This window comes from Drosophila santomea, chromosome 3L (assembly GCF_016746245.2).
Source record: "Drosophila santomea strain STO CAGO 1482 chromosome 3L, Prin_Dsan_1.1, whole genome shotgun sequence".
In the NCBI taxonomy this organism is placed as follows: Eukaryota; Metazoa; Arthropoda; class Insecta; order Diptera; family Drosophilidae; genus Drosophila; species Drosophila santomea.
Genome location: NC_053018.2, coordinates 8,542,270 through 8,557,314, shown reverse-complemented (window position 1 = coordinate 8,557,314; position 15,045 = coordinate 8,542,270). Strand labels below are relative to the sequence as shown.

At 35.6% G+C, this 15,045-nt stretch overlaps 1 protein-coding gene across 11 annotated transcripts in view; it reads left to right on the top strand.

Annotated features, from left to right (window-relative positions):
• The window catches only part of LOC120450512 (hepatic leukemia factor), a 55,487-nt gene extending 44,188 nt beyond the window's left edge, over positions 1 to 11,299 (top strand). For 3 of the 11 annotated variants that reach the window (XM_039633581.2, XM_039633576.2, XM_039633585.2), the window contains exons 2-6: positions 4,873 to 4,914; positions 6,662 to 6,807; positions 7,221 to 7,446; positions 8,206 to 8,447; positions 8,515 to 11,299. In XM_039633581.2, coding sequence (XP_039489515.1) covers positions 4,873 to 4,914; positions 6,662 to 6,807; positions 7,221 to 7,446; positions 8,206 to 8,447; positions 8,515 to 8,601 — 743 coding nt within the window. In that variant the 3' untranslated portion in view covers positions 8,602 to 11,299. Of the gene's footprint in view, positions 1 to 4,872; positions 4,915 to 6,661; positions 6,817 to 7,220; positions 7,447 to 8,205; positions 8,448 to 8,514 lie in introns of all 11 variants that reach the window. The other 8 variants (XM_039633580.2, XM_039633575.2, XM_039633577.2 and 5 more) reach the window with 5 other exon arrangements.
• The last annotated feature ends 3,746 nt before the right edge of the window (positions 11,300 to 15,045 follow it).

Below are 15,045 nucleotides of genomic sequence, written 5' to 3'. Positions count from 1 at the left end.
GGTAATTTTACTTTTACTGTTTCGGTTTCAGTTTCTGTTTCTGTTTGACATTGCGCGGCATAATTTGAACTATATCAAATTCATAAGCGGCTCTTTAGCTGCCGAAAAATGCGTTTTTACATTTCTACATTTTTTCGTTGAAGCAACAAACGCCGACGCCACTAGCAACAAAAACAACAACAAGAAGCCAGCTACTCTGCCGGCTTAGCAACATCACCAAAAATTAACTTTCACTTTTTCGGCAGTTTTTAAATTCATTTCTTTCTTTGCCTTTTGGTAGTTTTTTGATATTTTTTGTGGCCTCTGCTGCTCTGTGTTGGCTCTTCTTGAAATAAAACAGAAAGACAGACAATCAGAAAGCAAAAAAAAAAAATAATAAGAAACTTAAGAAAAATGTTGAAGGGTTCCAGTTCAGCTCTGAAGAGTGGGATAAAATTTTATCTTAATCATAAATATACAATTTCGAAAGTTGCCAAAAAAAAACAATGTGTAGTTAAATGGCGGGGGTTTTTTGTTTAATATTCAATCATCAGGCAAATAGTTGGGAGAATGATGTTAGCGTGGGAAAAGGCGTGGATACAACTAAACTAGCTAAAGAAATCTAACAAATATGCAATACTTTTTCTTGGAAATATTTCGGTTATTGAATAAATTAAATTACTGCTATTATTTATTTATTTGCTCTTGATGTGTTTTTGGAACTAAGCAAGGGCTATTTAATTCTAATAACGTACAAACTGTTTAAATTAATACATCTGTGTTCTTATAATAGAAAATTTAGTTGGGAATTTGTTTTCTGAAAACAGTTTGGTAACAATTAATAATAATACACAATTATTAAGTAAAGTAATAATTCATTATTTTTCTGTCACCTGTTAATATCTTTCTACCTGCTTGAGTTTCTACGGTTCTATCAAAGCCACGAGCACGAGCAGCTCCCATTTCAATGGCAATTGACTTGGCCCGTTTGGTGCGCCTCAATCTGGCCATTCATGACTTCCTTTCGTTTGGTTTATCTGCGCGGGAAGCGCTGCGGCTTAAGTGCGCCCCTGAAACATGCCAAAAGGGGAGAATCGAAGCGGTATGGGGTGTTGTGGGGTTAATGGTGGCCTGGAAGCCCCAAGCCAAACCATCGAGGCGTCACACACTCACCCAGATAGGCGGCCTGCCAAAATGCAACGTATTACAGTTATTTCAATCAAAGTGCTCGGGCTACTCGTCTTGGCCAAACGCAAGATTGTTGCCAATTTATTGTGGCTATGGGTGTGACTGTGCCGCTGTTTGTGTTTGTGTTTGGCCGACACTCTCGACTGTGTATGTGTGTGTTGGGTGTTGCGCAATCGCGAAGCGGTAACGGTAAAACGTGCGAATTACTGCGACGCTGCCAGGTGAGAAACTTGAATCAGTGAAAGTGGCCGAAAGAGAGGCTTTAACGCTGGCTTTTGGCTCGTGTACCACGCTGCGTATGAGCAATCTGTTCACACGTCGTCGTCTTAGGCAAAAAGCACAAAAAATATACGTGAAAAGCGAAAAATGCACAAAGACCAGAAGCACTTTGATTGAATTTACTGTGTTTTGATTACGTTCCAGCCCAGCCACGCCCACTTCGCCAACGTTTTTGTTGCAAGCGTGCTCTGCATATTTGAGGCAATTTTATTTGGGTTTCGATGTCTGTGGACGTTCGTGTTTCAGCCGCTTTATGGCATGAGTCTATAATTTGATAGAGCCAACACGATACGTATGATTATCGGTTTCGCTTCCTTATTTCTGCTAATTAACTGCTTCGGCTGCTGCTGCCATGGCTTTCTTTCGAACTGAAATTGGGCTAATGGGTTGGATGGAAAAACTGTGTATGTGGCAAATTGTGTCGTCGTCTGCGGATTTTCACTTTCGCCGCCCGATTCGAGTCGAGTCTCGGGTAATTAAACTATTGCAAAATATACCGCCACTCGTTTGTCTTTCATAATTTTCTATCAATTTCGTAATCGCAAAGAAAGCGGCCTGCCGTTAGGGAAATCGCTTAATTGTAGACTGCTAAGCTGTTTCGTTGAATAATACGGGAAAATTAATTTGCACAATTGGAGAGATATGCAAATAGTGGGAAAGCCTTTCGCCATTCTCTGAACGGATCTTTTGGGTAATCAGCTCAGATAAACATATTTTTGGGAGATTTACAAATCAATATAACTGAGTTGCTATAGAAGTATAGTGATATTACTTATTTGTAAATTTTTCTAGAGTTTGTTGAAGAATTACGTGTAATGATAAACATAAAAGTTTTGCTTCCATATTTTAAATTAATTTTGTATGAAAACAAAAAGTAAAATATAAAAAAATATTTCAATAATACACTCTCGATAAGATTTTGTTAAAGTAAGCTATAGTTTTCATCATATTTTGTTTAACGATTCGGTAAGCAACAAATGGCTCGTACTAGCAACCCGGAAATCAAAAGCCTATCACATTTTCCCACAAATAATTAATTTCACACAAAAAAGAGCGGTAGACAGATGTAAAAACAAATACACTGAAAGCTGTAAAAAAAGCCATAAAAAACAGGGAATCAAAAAAAAAAAGTAATGCAAATGAGCGCAAATACGGAATGAATGCAATGCATACAAAGCCGCGGCAGCAAAAGCAACAACCAAGCAGCAAAAGCAACAAAAAGGCAGCAAAAGCAAATGAAAAGCATCAGAGCAAACACACAGAGACAGGGCAACAATCGAAAGTGTTACACTTTCTGCACTTCACCAGCAACTACAACAATAACTACAATAACAACAATGAAAACAACAACAACAGCACAACTTCCCCCCAACAACAATGGCAACAAACCATAAAAAAAGAGTGCGGCGCACATATAGTTTATAAATCGATGTAATACAACGAGGCACTCAGGCGCAACAGCAACAACAACAACAACAGCAATAACAACAACAGTAACAACAACAACAGCGATAACAACACCATGAAAAACAACAACAAAAAGCCGTCACAGTTGCGCCATCGTTGCGCATGCGCAGCGTATGACCAAGAGCACAGAGAGTGAAAGAGAGATGGCGAGAGAGTGGGAGAGAGAGTGAGCGAGATGGCGAAAGTACAGGTGAAAGGGGCGGACAGTTGTTGTTGCTGCTGCTGTACGTCGGTCGGCGGCTCAAAAAGAAGCAAAATTGCACAAAGTTGCATAATTTGGCAAAGTCATATTTATAACACCTTACCATATCGAAATTGATTGGATTTTATTGTTATTTTAATGATAACGCAGGCGATCTACAACTTTCGCGTGGAATTAATTATCAAAAAATATTCCGCAATATTCCGTCACTGCATCGTCTTCGATTTAATTCTTCGCCCAGAAGTTGAATCGATTTGCTTTTGCGTTTGCGTATTTTAAACTGGTTTCTTCGCCAGCTTTTTTTGGGGATAGCTTATTGGGGAGCTGCAGACTCGTTTTTCCAGCACTCTCACTTTCATTTCGCTTGTAGGGGGGGTGGTGGAAGAGGGGGGGAAGTGGAGTTTTTGGCCAGTTGAAACGGATGTGTCTGGGAATCAAAATTGTAATTGGTTTAACGGATACTCTGATTATCTGCAAAAGGCGAAAAATATTCACGATAAAACAGAGATAGCATAAATAATATTTATTTAAAGATCTAAAAGATAGTGTAAGTTGAAGAATTCAATTTCACAATCATTTCAACTTTCTTGTATAAACTACAAGCGCAGTATTTTATAATCACTTAATAACACCCAAACTTTTTCATTAAATTAATGCTAGCAGCATTAAGTGTCATCAAGCTGCTTACTTCCTTCAACTTGATCACCACTTCCTTGACGACTTGCACTTGATCAAAATCACAGTCACTAAAACCGCCAAACCAACTAAAGCCCCCCAAAAAAAAACGAAACAAAAAGTGAAAGTTTAGTTCCCAAAAAAAAAAGAAACAACAAAATTTATACATATCTGAAAAACCCAGCGACCATGGTCCACTAAAAATTGTGGCCAACCATTAACACAACAAAGACCACAGAGGGGCAACAATTTACAGAAAAATAATATGCCCGTAATAAGCATAATATTATTATTAGGTCCATAAACCAAAAGCCACTTTGACCAAAAAAAAAAAACAAGAGAACTGGAAGTGTGTGATCGCGTTTCACCAGAGAAACAATAAATTTGTTGTCGTAGGCCCAAAAACAGAGAACTCTCGCTCTCTCTTCCACTGCGTATGCCTTTCTAATGAAAGTGAAATACGATCTAAAAATGTAAAATGCCGCGAAAATTATGCAAATTATTTTAATTACCAAAAATGAGAAATTTCGTTGGTCGACGCAAACCAAAAATGGTAAAATAAAAGGTGCGAGGGCTCCCACAGATGACACAGAAAAAAATCGCTGACCCACTTAAAAATGGCAAGAGAAACTGAAACCGAAACCGAAACTGAAACAGCAACAGAAACAGAAACTGAAACAAGAGAAGATTAAGTCGAATTCCTGTTTCTGGGTTCGTTTCTAAAAATAAACCGAACGACAAGATTCCTGCTGTTCAGCACACAAATCAACAATGTTGATGACAGTGAAAGTGAATCGAAAAAGATATAAATTCGCATCGAAGACAATGAAATAAAAGTAAAAGTGCCTGTTGCAAGGAGTCGAATTTACATCCTTTTTGTTTGCCATCCTAAATTAAAATTCCAACGAAATCAGCTACTTTGTATCATCACATTTGCACGCTCTTTTTTGTTATTTGTGCCATTAATTTTGTGTCTTTCCTGTATTTGTTGTTGCGTCTTTTAATTGTTTGCTTTTGTGAAAGAATCAATATTGTATTTTTCTTTTCTACTATCTTTCTTTTCCGTTTCTTCTGTTTTACAGGCAGGAAATCTCCATTTTTGGGTTTCATTTGCAAATCAAACGGTAATTTGGTTTTTGTCTTTTTCGTTTTTAGTTTGCTTAATCTTTTTAATATTTCTGTAGTTTGGACTTTTTGTTTTTGTGTTCTTTTTGTGTGTTTTGTTTAATTGCCTTGCGAAAGTTGTTTTCTTCTATTTGTTGAATGAGTATTGTTTTTAATGTATTATTTGCAATTTGTATTGTTTGTTGGGGCATGATTAAAGAGATTGATCTGTTTTTTATTTGAGGACAAATTTAAAAATATATTAAGTTTTGTCTACGTTTTGCAACATTTTTAAACAAAGTTTTCTTATGCGTTTTCACATGTATTGTAAAGTCTTAATTGCTAAAGAAAGCTGGTGAAATTCCCATTATGTTAATACCAAATCATTAAGCTTTACTAAGAAATAGTTTTGTTTTAAACTTCCCACCAACATTTTTAAAGCTCCTTAAACAGAGCTTATAAATAATTAATAGCACACATTTTATTTACTTTAATGATTGGACTTTACCTTATGTGTTTTGTTTTCATCTACTGCCGCATTACATTTTTTTTATTGTTTTCCATTTGTTAAACTTAATTGTAAGACATAATTCAATCAGCTAAATGCTTTTTCAAATCATTTGAACATATGTGTATAAATCTTCTCCCAATAATTGGTGACTATCAGACAACAGTGTCTAATTGAAGAGGAAAAGACGCCGACCAAAATGCTCATAAATACATTGCGCATACGCCCCGTGGGCCAGTGCATTTGCCTTGATTTGCAAGTCCCCATTTTCACCAAACAGCAGAGATTACTTCACAGACACTTGAGCATTTCACTTACGCTTTGGTGAGCACATCGAGGAGAAAAGAAAAGATATTACTTCATGGCACAGACCAGAAATGTGTGTGTTTGGCGCCGAAGAAGTCGAGGAAAGAAAGAGGCAAGCCAAGCCGCAAAATGGCATAAAATTTCGCAATAGTCCGTAATGCAAAAAGCGGCAGTAGCAACAACTGTAAAATACAACTACAAAAAGCAAAAAAAAAGAAATGGAAAAAATTCAAGAAAAAAGCATTGGCAAATGAAAGTGAGAGTGAATAAGAAAGCGGAAACTATTGCGAGCCGAAGAAACCAAAGACGGCAACTGGTTTCTTTTACTGTCTGTGGCCAGAAAACGGGTTTCGTGAAAGAAATCACAGAAATGAAGAAAAGAAGCGAGCAGAGATCATGCTCAGCTGCGCATGCGCAGCTTCGACAAAAATCACTCAACTTTGCAACAATAGGGCTAAGAGCTTTTAACCATCTTTGAGTGTTTTAAGTTTATTTAACATTTCTGTTTTTTTTTGTTTTTTTTTTGTCTCAGCTGGAAGCGATCAAAATCAGTTTGAAAGCTGTGTAGTAAAAATTTCACTTTCGCTTTTCGTATGCTGTCTGTTCGCTGCTTCCTCTTGCCGTTGTTTGCTTTGTGCCTGTGTGTGTGTGTGAGTGATTTGTTTGTTTGTTGGTTTTGTGTCTTTGGTACGTTTTGTTTGGCTGTAACCCGTTTTTATGGCCAAAAAGCTGCATGCGGAAATTCGCGGAAACTACTTCAGCTATATATGTGTAGTTCCCATGCGATTTCTGAGGAATTCGAATGGTTTATTTAATAAAGAAAGAAATATTGAGTACTTGACACACTTCCCCGTATGGGGATAAGATATCAAGACCTTAACTTGCCATACCTGTAAACCACTATCAATCTAATCAGTTGTGGCCATGACTAATTGTGCACCATTCTGTTGCAGGCAAATCCACATCGAATAGCAAAGAAATCATCTGCCCAGATGACAAATACAAGGAGGAGGGCGACATCTGGAATGTTGAGGCCCAAACAGCGTTTCTCGGCCCAAATCTGTGGGACAAGACCCTGCCCTACGATGCCGACCTCAAGGTAACACAAGTTAGTATCATATCTATCATCGCTGCGTAGTGGCTGCGTCTTTTTATACAATGTTCCAAAGGTCAAAAAGAACACACAAAGCTCAAAATTTCACACGAAAAGGCTGATTTCACTAGTTTATTAGAAACTCTTTAAAAAGATATGTAAATTGCGTATATAAATTTATCAAAGTTAACTAATGCACTTAGTGGAAACAGCCTAAGCACACACACGAAACCACAAGTACAGTCATGACAAAACACACGGTGAAACAGTTAACTTGAATGTTATCGATTGCTTACTTAGTGCGAGAATTGTATTCTCATCATCAGAGCTCAGATCGTGTGACTAACCTCAAGGGAATATCTGCTCCACACATTGGTGTCCAGTTGCTCATTGCCAATTTTGCATTTAAACCCTTTTAGTATGCCGACCTAGACGAGTTCCTGTCGGAGAACAACATACCTGATGGCCTGCCCGGCACGCATCTGGGTCACTCCAGTGGTCTGGGCCACCGGTCCGATTCCCTGGGTCATGCAGCCGGTCTGTCCCTTGGTCTTGGCCACATAACCACAAAGCGGGAGCGGTCGCCCTCGCCATCCGACTGCATCAGTCCGGACACCCTGAATCCGCCATCGCCGGCCGAGTCAAGTGAGTATATCCATCGCTCTATCGCGCTATCGATACACCGATAAAAAGTCTATTGAGATCGTAAAATGAACCATTATCACATGTAATGTCTATTGAGATTGTCAGCCAGATTGTCAGTTACGAGCTATCGAGAACAATCGATTAACGAAATCGGTATCGAAATAATCGTTAAGTTTAGGATTCAATTCGAGTCAAAAAAGTATATTTGCCATTGTTTTAAGGCAGAAATTCTTGTAATTATAGATACAATTATTATGCAAAATAAAATTGCATTAATCGCAACCATTTTGAAGTAACGTAGTGTATGACTATTGTTATCAATTCAATTATCAGTTGCTTTATCAAATCAACAAAGCTGTTTTTATGAACACAAGTGTACGATCTTAGGACTTAACAAACTAAACTTTATTGACTTTTGTAAATTGAATTATTTCAACACAAATGGAATGGACATTGCTTCTTAACTTAAATTATAACTGAATTATATAAATTAATTTAAGTTACCCACAAATGTCTTATCAAATGCTAAATGTTAAAGAGACACATACCGAAGGCCCGCAAGGCTTTCATTTCAATGATTCCCATTCCAATTTGTGCAAATCCTTAAATTTCCATTCAATTCAATTCAATTCGAATTCAATATAATACTCAATGAGTTACCAATCATGGATTTTCATATAGAGGTTTCGATTTTACGATATCAATTTAGCACGAAACAGTCTGTGAGCCATTGTTAACATTTAGTATTTGATATTCCAGCATTTTCGTTCGCCTCCTCGGGCCGTGACTTTGATCCGCGAACCAGAGCCTTCTCCGACGAGGAGCTCAAGCCGCAGCCGATGATCAAAAAGTCACGCAAGCAATTCGTTCCAGATGAGCTCAAGGACGACAAGTACTGGGCACGTCGCCGGAAGAACAACATTGCCGCCAAGCGATCCCGCGATGCCCGGCGCCAAAAGGAGAACCAGATTGCGATGCGGGCACGCTACTTGGAGAAGGAAGTGAGTCCTCTACTCAATATATCCCCTCAATTAATACTCAAATCTAATTCTTAATTATTTCGCGCAGAATGCAACATTACATCAGGAGGTGGAGCAGTTGAAACAGGAGAACATGGACTTGCGTGCACGTCTATCGAAATTCCAAGATGTGTAATGATAAATACAAAAATACAATTTTGTGACTTGGCCTGAGGACACCACAACAATTAAATAATAATAACTATTGATAAAATAACAATAATCATAACTATGATAAAACTACTAATAATGTTTAGTACGGCAGACATGAAACCTACACTATAAAGTACATATTGTATCTAAATATGTATATGCAAAAAAACAAAATATAATAAGTAAGCAAACACACACAACTACACACCCACACACATACACAAGAAAACCCCTCACGGCGTCGTGCTCCGCTTTAATATTTATTTTATGCTAAAAACTAAAAAAAAGCAAATTAACTAAACACAGAGGAGGAGAAACCGACCGAATGCAAACTAAACATTTTTTAGAGTAGCCAAAAAAGAAAGTCTCACGAGAGCAGAGTGTTGAAAAGCTCTGCAGCCGAAGCTTTTTGCCTTTAAAGTAGCATACTTCCGAGCGCAATGGGAATCCTAAAAAACAAACAAACACAGACGTAGAATTGTTATCTTTTAAATTGTTTAATAGTTGTCTAGCCTAGTTTTACGCAATCAAAAAAACAACTTCTCTTCTTCGCTATTTTTCTGCTATTGTTTTCTCCCTTTTACTTCTACTTCTACTTTAGTTTTTATTATTTCTTGTAATTAGTTGTTTGATTAAGTTTTTCTTTAGCTTTTAGTGAACGGAAATCCACATGCACACAACAAATCATATTGTAAATAATTTCGTTGCCTTTTTTCAAATTAACTCGTTAGAGGAATTACCATAAAAAGCAAAAGAAAACATGTATAAAAAATTGCAAAATGAAAACCCACAAAAAAAAAAAGAGAAAATTAAAGGAACGCTAAGAGAAAACCATTTAGAGATGAGCAAAGAACTTCCCTCCTCAGTTGCCGGGCACTTGGCAGCTGGTTAGTTTAAGTGAGCTATGATTTTTATAAAAACCTAATGAAAAAACAAAAATATCAGAAAACCCCAAAAAAAAGAATTCAAAACATACGGACACAGACGGACGGTGGACGGACAAAAATGAAAAACTAGAAATGAAATAGTTTTCGTTGTTGATTTCTTGATACTAAAATAACCAACCCAAAACTAACCCAGACATAGTCAGCTGGTTAAAGCGAGAGAACTAGTTTTCTTACTTCCTACTAAGAACTACATGCACACAGATACACAGACCATCCGCAAAACAAATCCCCCCTCATACCATGCTATCACCCTATAGAGTTTCACATTTTTCCTTTTAGTTGTAAACATTTTATTCGTTTAACTTTTATTACAAGAAAAACTATTTCTTTTGGTGTGATTTGCAAGATCTTAAACAAACAATTTAAAAACAAAACATTTTTACATAATACCATATAATTATGTTACTTTAAACAACAACTATTTTCGTTAGCTAAGTTTATTAATTATTATTATTTGTTATACATTTGAGTTACATTTACCTGCATACAATTATCTAGAAATTTAAGAAAATATATGAAACCGGAAAAAAAAACACTTACCGACCGAGAGCAAATTTATATTTTATATTCAGCAAACAATATGGAAGCTATAACAAAAAGCGTAGAGAGATAAATAAGTCCATTAAGCACTCCTTCTTAACAAATTTTTATTTTATTTATTCTATGGAAAAATGTGCAAAACCAACAACAAAAAAAAAAACAAAAACAAACGAAAGAAGAACCACAAAAGTAAAGATTGATAAAGGAGAATGAGCGTAACGAAAAAGTGAGAAAGCAAAAAACAATTTGTGTGTAATAATAAAAGTCTAAGCGTTGCTTTTAAATATTGAAAACTCGTTTATTTTCTATCTATCCACCCAAAAAACACCACCACCCCCACAGATGCCCCATCCCCTCGCCACACAGCTCATTGTTAGTAAATATCTAATGAAAACCATACATGGATCTCAAGACAGAGTTAAAGAAATAAACCTAAAGCCGTAACCGTAACCGTAACCGAAATCGAAACTAACCCTAACGATAGACGCAAGAACTACAAAGATTATATAGTAATCAGTAATATAGCAATATAGATATTTAGCCAACCCCTGTTTTTTTTTTTTTTTTGTGTTTATTAAAAACAAATCCCAAAAAAAAACCAAACTCTAACCCTGAAGCCTTTTGCACTGCTATGAGACCACCTAGAGAAAACAACCACAAAATAACGTTAAGGATGAAAAAAGAATCCCACAATTAACCTAACATAAAGAAAAACATACGAAAAAAGTTGGGTGTCATTTTGCAAAATGAAAATTTTTGAGCTTCGGTTGTTGAATGAATTCACACAAGTATATACGATAAACTTAACACTTATGGATAACTCAAATAGCGGACTATACGACTAAGCAGATTCAAGCAATTGCTACATATTTGTACAACAAACCAGAAGTAAAACAAAAAACATGTTATATTTATATAAAAATATTTATACCTAAGTAATATAAATTGCGCGTAGAGGTGAAAACAAACTAAGGCGATATTTTGCTTACTTCATACCTGTTTGCCTGGCCATCAATTGAATGAGCAGTAGACCTCCCCCCTCCCCTTACACAACTTTAGTTAAGCGTAGTTTTGTATATTTTTAACAACTATTGTTTTCCGTAGTTTGTAGTTGAATTTTTGTAGACAATTTTTTGGTTTATGTAGAGAATTGTTGAATAAAAAACCGAATAAAAACTATCAACTGAACTAAAATATTTGAGAATTAGTTTGGCTCACATACAAACATACTCACACCCACACTCACGCATCCAAAAAAGGGGGAGAATGCGATTTCTATAGTCTACTTTCGGGCGCTTATTTTGTCAGGCCAAAAGAAAGCAAACTTTTCAAGGGCAAATAGTTTTAGTTCCAAGTTTTGGCAACAAGTTTGTGTAGACGTTTTCATTTAAAGATTTACTCTTGAGTTGAAATGAAAAAGAAAACCCAGATTTTCGAATAAGAATGTTCCGTAACAAAATGTAGACTTTGTAGCAACAACAAAAGACGATAAAACTGAAAAGTATGAAACGTTTAAAAATAACAATTGAAAACTAACGAAATTATGTTAAATATACATTAAGCATTAATATATATATTTATTATATACAACAAGAATTAGTTAAATGAATTACGCATGCTGCAAGGTAAAACAAACAAACAAGCGAATAACTTTTGTAGATAAATTCGTAGTTGATGATTTTTATATCTATCTTATACAGATATTAGTTGTATGCATATAGTACACTCAACTACATAGCAAACGGGCAAGGGAAGGCGATCGTTAGGCAGGGTTAAAAATAGTAACTAAAGACACAAATTGTTGCAGTGCAAAGCAGAAAACAAACAAAAACGAGAAATTAGCAAAGCGATAACTTAAGTAAGTAGGTAACGGGCAAGAGCTGAGTGTTTTTAGTGAGTAAGAGTTTAAAAAATAAAAAATGGGAGCGTAGCGGAAACGGAAGTGGCGGCGCGAATCGAATGGCAATGCGAAACATATTAAATGCTAATATATACATAATATTATACACTTATACATTACTTATATACATATATATACATAAAAATATATTCTTACATATTATTAAAGACGAAAATGTTGTTGAATTTTAAAATCAATAAAAAGCCCCCGAAAAAATCCACAAATAAAAATATTTAAATGTAGTAATTTAAACAAAAAATGAAACAAAAAAACAAAAATTGTTAGTTGTTGCAAAAAATCAAGCTAAATTAAATTAAATAAAACCAAAACTAAAAAAGACCTTAAAGCGTTTTAGAGCCTTTACTTATATTTTGAGAATTTTGCAAAATGAAACGAAATGCAAATAATTTTATATGTGAAAAGCAAAAGAAACTGAAGGTAAATTTCATAAATAACACAAGGCTACCATAGCTTAAGTTGTGGCTTAAACGAAAGCTAGATCAAAGCTTAACTTAAAGCCAAAGAAAAGGCAAGAAAACTTCATTTGGTACTCAAAAAAAAAAAAAATTAACACTTAGTAAGAGATCAGCTTAAGGCATTAGAGCAATGCTAAAAGAATAAAGGAAATCCACAAGAAACTCAGCCTAATTGTTGTTGGCAGCATGCAAAACACAAAATGAATACGAATGAAAACCAAATTTAAGCTAAAACTTACAGATGAAAGCCTAAGCAAGGACACTAACATGTACCTAGATATATATACAAAACCAAAATAAATCTAAAAAAAACCAAAGGAGAAAACCTATGAAAATTCCAACAGAAGTGCTCGAGATGCTGCAGATATCAGCTATAATTTATTACCTAAAGTGAAGTCATTTGTTAATTTTTTTTACACTCAACTTACTTCATAATAAGTTCCACAGCATTCTGTATAAGTTTTTGTAGATTTTGTTAACTGAATGAGAAATTTACGTTTCTGTTATGGACTTTGATTTCGTAATAGAAATTGAAATTAATTAGTAGGAACTTCGAGAGATAAGAAGTGAGATTTAGGCAAGGCGAATAATTATGTTTTATGAAAACTGCAAGAAAGAACAAACAATAAAGGTTTAGATACAAATTTTGAAACGATAAATGCAAAAAAAATCACAGAAATTGTTTTATTTTCCGATGGAATTGGTGGTATACCATTAGGCGAGTTTCTTTCTTCAAACAAATAGCCAACTTTGGGGCAGCAATGGAAAAACGGAGTGGTTGGCCTTCAAAGCAGCTGGAATACACATTTTTGAGGAACTGGAGGTCAAGCTGATTGCATAATTGGTGAGTGGAAAGAGGATCTTAAAATGGTAACTGGATATGAGATGAGCTGTTAAACTGTTGGTTGCAGTTGGCATGTCGCATGAAATCCATGAGTCTATAAAAATTACAAACTTCAAGGTCTGATAAAATACGAAAAAATATATATTGTTCTACATTTTGTGTGTCGAAAAAACTTCCATAGATTCCAATCATAAGACCAATTCTTACTTCCAGTTGACAACAAACGAAACTCGCCCGACTTCAATTAACATTCACAAAAACAACGAAAAAAATAAATGATTTGTTTGCCAGCTTCACACACTGTTACCAAATTCAGCTGAAACTTAGACCAAATCGGTGATATACACCTATTATGCAAAAAGCATAACAACGCAAAAAGAAAAAACAAAAAACTTTGAAACTAATTTCCTCATATATTGCTTACAAAATAAACATTTCAAACATGAAACTCGCAGCTAATTTCCGTTGATGAACAGCAAAAGCCACACCAACTATTTGAGAAATGGGAGCTGTATAACCATTACACTGCCAAAAATTTAATTATATGACTTTATATGCCACTAAAATAACTTTAGTTGCTAAGTAATACAAATAATTTTTTATCGCAACTGAGAAATTGAAGATGTATATTATTTTAAGGTATTTATTTTTAATTTGAATTTATCTGTAAAATGGAAAGCTTGTTTTTTTTGAGTGCACGATTTAAACCAGACCCAGACCTGAGGCGAAGCAATTCGATTACTTCCCCATGGGGAAATGTTGCAATAAATGCGAGCAATGCTCAAACATAAGCGTGCTCCCCTCGCCCGCCGCGCATATTTTTGTATACTGGCCAAGACTTACGAAAGCGAAAAATGAGTTAACAACAACGGCCACTCAAAATTTTAATGGAAACGCAGCAGCAGCAGCAGCATGAAAACTGGTAGTATGCAGGCAACCGCTAACAGACAACGTTGAACTTGAGCTTGAAATACAAGCCAAGCGGAGCCAAAAGAGAAAGATGGGAAAAGGCGGGGAAAGAGGTGGAAAGAGGGGAAGGAGGGGAAGGAGGGGAAAGAGGGGGTGGGGCAAGAGACACGCGGTTGGTTTAAGCCAAGTTTGTCGACAACTGCATTTGTTGATCAACCCAAATGAGGTCAACGCGTCGTATACGTAATTTGCGTTAAATGACAAAACAATATGTAATAGCCACACAACACTTATGAAACGCAGATATTCGATTACCGTCAAACTTTTATAACTCTGAGCTCTATCGGGATAGGTGATCTATAGCTTTGAAACCTGTTTAATAATTATAACATACATTTATATATATCTCTGTAATTATTAAGGTAAAGCCAACAGACAAATATATAAATATTTTAAAATAAGTAAGCACGCTTTTAACGATTTTGTACACCTAAATATATGATTTAAATAGTTAAGAATAGTTTTATAAAAAGTTTTTTTTTTGTATTTTGGATACTCTGAAAACTATATTTCTTTGTATAATAAAAATATAAATATTAGCCTTAGCATATTATATACATTTTACATCATTTTATATAGTGTAGTGTCAGTTACAGAAGATCGACTGTATTTGTTGTGACTATTGATGTTTGCCTGCTGTTCATGTGGCTGTAGTCTGTTGAGTGGCGCCGGAAATGCGCATCATACGATAAATGACGCCCACTAGCAAACTAGCACCCCCCACACCCCACACCACCCACTATCCCCGCAG